The sequence below is a fragment of the Crocodylus porosus genome, unplaced genomic scaffold, assembly GCF_001723895.1.
Source record: "Crocodylus porosus isolate Cpor-Errol unplaced genomic scaffold, CroPor_comp1, whole genome shotgun sequence".
NCBI classification, from domain to species: domain Eukaryota; kingdom Metazoa; phylum Chordata; order Crocodylia; family Crocodylidae; genus Crocodylus; species Crocodylus porosus.
This window is the reverse complement of record NW_017728918.1, coordinates 5650928-5660162: the sequence shown is the minus strand read 5'-3', so window position 1 is coordinate 5660162 and position 9235 is coordinate 5650928. Positions and strand designations below refer to the sequence as shown.

The following is a 9235-nucleotide window of genomic DNA, read 5'->3' as shown; positions in this document are numbered from 1 at the left end:
CTCCAGATGTGGCCTCCCCAGTGGTGAATAGAGGGGAAAGATCACATCCCTTGATCTGCTGGCAACGCTCCTACCAGTGCAGCCCAGGATGCCATTAGCTTTCTTGGCAAGGGCACACTGCAGGCTCACATCCAGTTTATTGTCCCCTGTCACCTCCAGGTCCTTTTTTGCGGAGCTGTTTGAACCAGTCAGCCCCCAGCCTGTACCGGTCCAGGGGGTTGCTCCATCCTAAGTGCAGGACTTTGCACTTGTCCTTGTTGAACCTCAAGAGATTCCTTTTGGCCCAATCCTCCAATGTGTCTAGGTCTCTCTGTATCCCAGCCCTACCCTCCAGCATATCTACAACTCCCCCCAGCTTGGTGTCATCTGCAAACTTGCTGAGGGTGCACTCCATCCCAACTTCCAGGTCATTGATTAGTGGAGAAAGGAAGCTTTACTGTTTCCATTTCACAGATGAGGAGCTGAGGTCCAGAACTACAATGATAAAGGGCAAAGAATGTGCAGTTAAGTGCTTTAGGAGCCAGGGTGTCTGCAGGATAATCGGGAAAAGGCCAATGCAGTTCAGATGCCTGCTTCTTTTTATCCTTACTCTCCTTGCCAGTAAGCATCTCCATCGCCAATCTACCCCATGCATCGTAGCACCAGTTTCCTAGGTAGACTTTGAACATGGAGTCATAACATCATGGGTTGGAAGGGACCTCGTGGATCATCTAGCCTAATCCCAGTAGGTTCAGGACCATTTAGCAGATCACTGCACATGATGCATAGCCACAGAGACAGTTTCCCTATGGATAATGTATTTTTTAACACTTTTTTTGTTGAAAGAATGGTTTGATTGCCCAGTTTGTTTTTTCAATGAATTCCTATTCCTGAAAAACAGGAATTTCCAATTTTTTTTTTTAACAGAAAATAAAGACATGTAAGTAAATGGGCTAAGTTTAGTAAAGGGCTGACGACTGGGACGCCCAGGCCATATTTCTTCTTTATTTGCGATTTGTATTACAGAGGGCTTATGTGTTGCTTTATAGGTCTCAAAGGACATGGTTTCAGGGGCTGTATCAGATGAACCCCCTCCTGTAGATAACCTAGCCAAGCCCATGTGCATGGCACAGCTCTTCTAAAAGGCAGGGTGACCCAGTGGAGGAGATGTGGATCTGTCCTACTGAAGATTTGGTTTCTGGGCTCAGCTCTGCCAGCAAAACTTGAACATCCTTTTTCATTCTGCTGCATCCATCTGGAGAGAAATCCTGCCTTGCCTGATTATCAAAGGTCGTAAAAATACCGGGCCTGGTATACACTTAGCCAGATTCTGAACATGGGATAGTTGATAAGTAATGGCTTACGACTAAAATCTGCAAGGACCCTAAGGTTAGATGTACACCAAGCGCAACTGGAATTGTGTGCATTTAGCACCTACCCCCCCGACAGCACTGTAACAATCCCAGCCTGTGTCTGCAATGTATCCTGTCATGCAAATAATGTTTTTTTTTCTTTATCCTGGTTCACTCATACATTGATGGTAAAGCCAGTAAAAAGCACCTCTCTGACCTGTGTGCCTTCCCAGCCAAATTTCCAGTTTTTTCCCCAAATCACTGCAACACAAGACTTAAGAAAAATGAAGAAATTGGCGTTAAAGGGACATTTATTTTTTGCCTGTTTTTGGAATTCACTTTCTTGAAGACAAATTTACGTAGAAAACGTCAACTGCGAGCCCCGCGCATGGAACATTTCCGCTTGGAAAGCGAACAAGCAGCCGAAGAGCGGAGGACGATAACGGAAAGTGTTACACAGTGAAAACGCACATTAACAAGCCTAAGAACGTCATTGCTTTGCTGCCTATAATAATTTCCATTTAACGTTATAGCTGAAAAATTAAACCCATGGCCACGGCAGTATGATTTCTCTTCTCCTTTACCTCAAACAGGCGATTAGGGGAAAAAAAAAAAAAGAGAGAAAGAAAATAGGTCAAATGTTGACCCACAAAGATGGGATTTTGGTAATTCTACCGTTGCTCAGTCCCCTTCCACTCCTCATTTGTCATCTGTGGATGCATGACAGATCGGACCACTGCTCTCAAACAGGAAGCAGTCAGAAGAGAAGTGTGTCATGAAGTCGCTATCATCCAAGGAGAATTAGGGCAATGGTGACTGTGGTGACCAGAAGTATCAAACTTAATGTGAAGTGCATTGTTGGGCATGCCACGGTTCCTACTAGATATGCATCCAGACCTCTGGTGTATGATATGATCTATAAGCATCTCACCGTTGTCTTGTGCATGCATCTCCCTTTTCGTTTCCACGGGAAACACGTCGGAGCAGGGCGCACGCTTTGTTACCCTTTGGGCAGCCCTGAGGAAAGGGGGTTGGCATCCTTTAGTTATTACAGCACCAGGAAACAACGATGCTCTTTGAATCTTATGGAGTGATCCGCAGTGTCGTCATATTATAGCCCCACAGTGATATCTGCAGGTGTATTTTTGCCCAAGTTTTTGCACTGTGCCTCTCCCCGTGGTATCCGAACACACCCCTAGCCAGTGATAATTATAAGCTGCTTTCTGCTCTAAATGGGCAATAGGTTGATGATCGTTTCCAGCAATTAAGCATTTGAGCCCACTAGTTAAGTAAAGCAGCCAAGGATTAAATGAAGACAGAAGTTGGAGTGTTCTCCCTCTCTGAGACATGGGTATGTTGGCTAGGCGGCAAAGGTAGCTGTTGCCCATCTTCTCTTTATCCATCAGTCAGGTACACCCCCCGCTCCTTTGTGCTAGTCTAGCTCTTACAATATCACTCTTTCTTTGTTAAGCAGCATTTTATACATCAGAACGTATAACTCCCCAACATCTCATTCCAGCACCGAGGTACGTCCCCTTTATTGTTGGAGTAGGAATAATCATCACCTTCATATCTGAGTTGTCTCGTGCTTGCCTGTGTACTTCTCCAGTGCTGTGATTGCCAAGATGGAGCTTGATTTCATCTCATTGACAACTGCAGCAGCACGTGATGGAGAAAGAGAAAGGAAAGACAAGCTTGCCTGCAGTATCGGTACTACATAGTGTAGCTGGGGTGTGTTTAACATTGTGCACGACTAAGCATGTATTAGAAGCTCGAATTCAGGCTCTTAATTTACAACCTGCAGTTGCAACCTTAATTCGTTCCCCTTGTGTCTATGGACTAAATGATGCCCCGAGGACCCTTCCAGCCCTACTTTTGTCTGATTCTCTGACTTTAAATGCACTATGATACAGTCTGCAATATCATGATCCCCTATGAATTTTTACACAGTCTGCCAGGCCTCATTCAGGACCCAGGGATGGACCTGCTATAGCAGGGCTGAGAGATGAAGGAGACTGTCATCTGTTGAGTATCTGCCTCATTTGTCATTTGTTGTGTACTGGATGAAGCAGAGGAAGGAGGGTCTGGGGGGTTGAATGGTGCCTTGGCAAACTGCATTCTCTCCTTGTCTTTATTGCAAAACGCCTTTGTGATTGCACCCAAGCTCTTTATACCAAACTTTTCCCATGTCTCCCCTGCTGAGTGCTCACAGCCCCAGCTGAAATCACTGTCCTTTGAACATGCAAAGCACCACATATTCTGAAAACACAAGTCTAAGTGTCTCAAATAGAGTTCCCCAAGCCAGAAGTTCCTTACCCTTTCTCTGCCTTAATTTCTCACCTGTAAAATGGCACAATATGTCTCCCTTATTTTACAGGGGTGCTATGGAAATATATTAATTAGTGGCTGTGGTACTGCCCAGCATAGGGGCTGGAGCGACTTGGCCTTCCTCGGGAAGAGGGTAGGCCACCCATCCCCAATTGGGCAGGACAGTCCCAAAAAGGGAATGTGAAGTCCCAGTCCCAGGCTCATGACTCTGGGGCAACATTTGTCCTGGATTCCCAGTATCATGCAGGGCTCTAGGTTTCCCATTCACTGTGGAAAAATGCGGGAAATGGCAAGTCTCATGGCGGGGGGCAGAGATTGAGGGAGTGGGGCAGGGGCTGGGGCTAGGGATGCTGCCCAGCCAGGGCGGTGCCTGGGACGGGGTAAGGAGTGGGACAGTCATAAGTGGCTTGTCTGGGGTGGTTAATGCAGCTCCCCACCACTGCATGCTTTCATGGGGAGGAGGGTATTGAGGGCACGTGCCCCCCAGATTTATGTGTGGGATGGGGTGGATGCAGGATGCCCACTCCAGGCTCGGGGCTCCCCGCTCTGTTGCCCTCCCCCCAGGAGCCCCCACACTGGCCGCGCTGCTGTGGCAAGGCACCCCCCGCCTCCCTGGCAGTGACGCGGAGTTGTGCCCCCTGGGATCCTTGCCATGGTGGCATAGGGAAACACAGGAGGAAAAGGGCCCAGAAGTCAGTTTACCCTCCCTTACAGGGACGTGCCCACCCCACTCGGTTTCTTATTCCTTCTCCAGCTCTGCAGTTTTTGCCTTCCTTGATACAGGGGGTGGCCAGCAAAAAGAGGAGGGATCACAAACCATGCTCACTCCGATTAGTGAGCTTTCATAGGAGATCCCAAGGATTGCACCAAACCAGGAGGAATGGAGGAAAGTTATTGCTACAGCCAATGTGCTGCAATGGTCAGTGGGGCATCGGCACCGACTGACACTGGAGATGTGGGTTTGAAACCCCAGGCCAAAGAGAGCGGAGCACCCTAGACCCTGGGAGAGGACTTCCCATCGCCTGGGTGAGCCTTCTGGGTGTTATACATGAGATGGGCACTGCTGCCACCACCATGCTTCAGGGAGAGAGCCTGAATATAAAGACGTGACTTAGCCACCTAACTCGAGGCCTGGGGTTGAGGCTGTGCATCCCGGTCTCACGTAGGTCGGGAAGAGAAGTGGGATCATCAACCCTGCCTCCCTTTTTTCAGTATTTTCTGTAGGGTGGTTAAGGTATCCCCCTACCCATTGTGCCCTAGGGCATTTAAATGCTCCCCCTCAGTTTGCGGACTCCGATCTTAGAGCCAGCCACCTAGAAATGGGATTACTCAAGGCTGCCAACTTTTTGCATTGGGTGTCAGCCTGTATTGAGCATGCGGCAACTGGAGGTTTTCTAAGCTTGGCCAAATTTAGTGGTGTCAATCCAGCATTGAATTCATGTCCCTGTCCCCCTGACACTGCCTCTGTCTATCCAGAGGTGAAGCTGTTAGAGGCAACGACTCTCTCTGTGTGCTTGTGCAAGGCCGATTTCACCTATAAATATACATAATACAACTACAAAATCGGGGGGCGGGGGGATGAAAGAGCATCCTTTTTTAACAAAAAAATACGCTGTAATCATGCCTGGCATAGATCGTGTGGCACAAATCACGTCTGACCAGGTAGTGGTCATTAGAGCCTGTATCATCATGCACAAGGAACTGAATAGATGTTCCCTCAACAGCCTTAGTTCTGGTATTTCTCAGCTATATGGAGCGGTTGACTTTGTGACCTCAATATTTTTGTGGAGAGGGTTTTTTGCGAGGCGTAAGTAATGTATGTGTGTTTGTGGAGACAGCACTGACTAATACAAGAAAGAAAAATGCTGAGTGTGCAATATTGGAAGTGAGATTTCTGTCTCACTCTTTGGTTATTTGCCACTTCATGGCTTTATCTGCCTGATCAAACCTTATCAGGTGGCTCGGCTAGCATGACAGCGGAGTGGTTGCCTCATCATTTGCATTTCCAGTGTCCCCTATATGGTGCGATCTCCCGGAAGTGGCATAGAAAAATAATGTCAGCGAGCCTCGACCTAGAATGAGACTGGGCAGGAAAGTCACTGGTACGGTGCAATGGAAACGATGGCCGTGATTGAAGACTGTTATAAAAGGGGACGGCGATGGGGCTCCGTCACCTGTGCAGGTGGAACGAGCTTGCGGAGAAGAACAGAGTCAGGCAGCGAGAACCTGCAGCAGGAGCACGACGGCGATGGCTTTTGCAAGACACCTCTCCCTGGTAAGTGCTCATCTCTTACATAGAGCATCACAGAACGACTTCTAGATAGGAATGAGAATAAGGTGACATAATTGGGCTTTTAATCTCCAGGAGATTTTTTTTTAAAAAAAAGCTTCTTAAGTGGATTTGGTACTTGATTGACAGCTCTGAAGACTCAACTACCAGAAAGGGGATGTAGCAGGGGGGGTGCAAGCTGCCCTTTTCTGCTTCAGTGAGCAATGTCTCCAGGCTGTGCTAGGAGGGAGTGGACTGGCCTTTATTAGTATTTATGGTGGCAAGGGAGATCGGCCTGGCACAGGCACATGGAGAGAGTCCTTGCCTCGAACAGCTTCACCTCTGAATAGGCAGAGGCTGCAAGGAGGAACCAGGGATGCGAATGGTTTACTGCAAATAACTATTTTGGGGGCAAAGGCACCCATAAAAAGACAGCCTTGATAGCTCTGTGCTCTTGTGTCTTGCACTGGAAGCAGCATAAACCCTACCAGATCTCCAAGCATTGCCCAACAGGCCTAATCATCTCTACTAGAGTTGGGCTTGGACTTATTGAGGGCTGGCTATGGCAGCCGTAACCCAGTGCCCGGGCAGGAGGCTGAAATCCAGTTCCATATTGGATCTCACTTGCAAATGCTGTCTACCTTCACGATGCACTGTGTGCGTTCACTTTTCTTTCACAAGTCACAGGAGAGATCCTGGTGACGTGTCACCGGGAAACTTGGGCCCGCAGCGGTGGTCCCGGTTCTTCTTCGATTAGATTCAAGAACGTTGCTCCTTTCTTTCAGTTTGAGTCACTGCTTTTCGTGCTCATCCTGGTGCTGTCAATGAAGAGCTCAGCCCACGGGACGCCTGTACATCATAAAGGCAACAGAGAAAATGCCTCTCTGAACCCGGGCAAGAACTGCTTGAACTCGAAGAATACCGAATTCCCCCGCCGTGTGAAGGTGGATGTACGCTTCAGCAACCCAAACCCGGCTACTGAAGTGGCTTCTGATGTCAACAACCGGTCGCTGTCTCCTTGGGATTACAGGTAACAGCCTTTACCTAGAAATGCACGGCCAGGAAACATTGCTCAAGTGTTTATCATGGTGCTGAGATGAGCAACCAACTCCTTGTGGGCTTTCAGGGATGTATTTGGTAGCCGGGTTGGTCTGAGACAAAAAAAAAAAATGCAAAAATCTAGAACTCTTGGTTCAGAGATGATACCTTTTATTAGCCTAACTAAGAAATTGCAACAGAAAAAAAATCCTTTTCTGCAAGCTTTCAGGCTACCAAGGCCCAGAGCACCACTAAGAGTCAGGTCCTGCTCCAGGTTTTAGCACCTAAATAAATTCAGACATCTAAATGCAATTCTGTTCCAGCCTGCTCTAGTCCCTGAAAATCTGTTAATACAAAGGATGGTGGGATCTTCTCCTCCTCGCTGCCTTTTTTGACTCAATCTTAATGGTAAAAAGATGGTGTGTTAAAACAGGAGATGTAATAATGGATCTTCAGGACTTGAACAAGGTGGAACAGACAGTCCACTTAGGATGCTCAATAGGTGGAATAAAATTTAGCCCTAGATAAACTCAGCTAGAGCACTCCTGCTTAGAGCTGGGTAAAATTTTCCACATGAAACTTCTTGCAGAGAAAAACACAGATTCAGCAACACTGAAACACATAACAATGAATTAGGAATGCACCTCACTTCAATTTTCCCTTAGGGCAAGCATTCAAAAATCCAAAGAAATCAGCAGGCTTTGTTTGGACATTTTCTACCTGATATGTGGAGTTGGAAATTTCCTTTCATTTTATGCAAACAATATATATTTTTTTAAATGGCTGAAAACCAAATGGAAGCTTATTTTTTTTATTAAAAAAAAAGGAAAATATTGTTCAACCCAAGCCAGAATGATCTTATTGACTTTTTTCAAATTGCCAGTGTACTGGAAAATCTATTATTCATCTAAATCTACTCCATATATCTGTTACTAAAGGATTGTATCATACCACTCTCCCAGACTTTCAGCCATATCTAGGAAACCTTTATAAATGTTATTAATGCAAGGAGAGCCCATAAGTGGTTCGAAGGGGTGTAGAACGCACTCAAAAGGAGATTTTTTTTTTGCATAATGTATAAAGAGATGTATGGCACATGCCATCCTGGGATGTTTTAGCTAGTGCTGGAGACAGGATAATGACCTGGATTGAGTTGGTCTAATATTCCTAATGCTCATTGAGGCAGTCTTCAGGGACCTGATTAGCCCCTAGGGCCAGCGAGCCACAAATGTATTATGAATCCACCTTCCTGTAGTCCCAGCTGGACTGAGCACTCCTTGGTGATCTCATACAGTGCTTCCTAATTTGCCTATTCTGGGGCAAAATGTGTAATACATTTAGGCTTTTACAGAAAGGAGTCTATTTTAGACAGAGATGATCCTACCTGGAGCAGGGCGTCAGACTAGAGGACCTCCAAAGAGCCCTTCCAGCCCTCTTATATGATCACAGAGGACAATAAGCAGGTTTATCAATCCTTTTGCTTTGCCCATCAGCTGGTCAATCGCAGAGCCCAGGAATTAACCCTCCACCCACTGTTATGTGGCGCTGTTAAAGGCATCCCGTGGATGCTTTCTGTTAGGAATCTCCCCCTGGCCTAACTTGGAAATAGTTTACTGAACTGGAAAAAACACCGATGTCTCATTTGCATGGTCCTTCTCTTTGTGTCTTGTCTGCAGCATTGACGAGGATCACAACCGGTTTCCCCAAAGGATCTCTGTGGCCCAATGCCGGTCTCTCACCTGTGTGAGCTCCACAGGGCAGGAGGATTTCAGCCTGAACTCTGTCCCCATTCAGCAGGAGATCCTCGTCCTTCGACGGGAGCAAGGAGAGTGCTCAAGCTCCTATCGGCTGGAGAAGAAGCTGGTCACTGTGGGATGCACCTGTGCCCGGCCACACGTCCAATACCAATCTTAACAGGAGCAAGCCGATTAAAGCAAGAACTACCCAGTGTGACATACAGTGCATGTACCAAATTCCTGTGATCGCTTAGCTTGGAGCCCAAATGCCAGATCCCAGTGGGGCTCAACCTTAATTTGCAGCTCAAAATTTGGGGGAAATTCTTGGAGTGCTGATAATTATTGCCATTATTCGTTCGTGTTTGCACTGTGGTAGTGCTTGTGGACTCAGAGCAAGGGGCTTGTTTTGCAGAGGCGCTGACCTGCAAAGATCTTCGGGTTTCTTTTTCATAGTACAATTTATCCATTTCAGCCATCAAAATTAGCTAGATCTCCCTAAAGCATTGCTATGTGGGTTTACCTCTGCTGGGGGG

The 9235-nt window shown here is 47.0% G+C and overlaps 1 protein-coding gene across 1 annotated transcript; it reads left to right on the top strand.

Annotated features, from left to right (window-relative positions):
* Positions 1-5907: 5907 nt before the first annotated feature.
* On the top strand, positions 5908-8880 carry LOC109312171 (interleukin-17F-like). Its single transcript, XM_019538212.1, has 3 exons — positions 5908-5934; positions 6714-6958; positions 8643-8880. Exons 1-3 carry the CDS (start codon positions 5908-5910, stop codon positions 8878-8880), a joined length of 510 nt encoding a protein of 169 aa, XP_019393757.1.
* The last annotated feature ends 355 nt before the right edge of the window (positions 8881-9235 follow it).

What these genes read in the sequence shown, in the direction of transcription:
- LOC109312171 (XM_019538212.1), top strand. Translation starts at nt 5,908, where the DNA reads ATGGCTTTTGCAAGACACCTCTCCCTG. An exon ending in TTGCAAGACACCTCTCCCTG is followed by an intron (nt 5,935 to 6,713) that starts GTAAGTGCTCAT and finishes CCTTTCTTTCAG; the next exon opens with TTTGAGTCACTGCTTTTCGT. An exon ending in CTGTCTCCTTGGGATTACAG is followed by an intron (nt 6,959 to 8,642) that starts GTAACAGCCTTT and finishes TCTTGTCTGCAG; the next exon opens with CATTGACGAGGATCACAACC.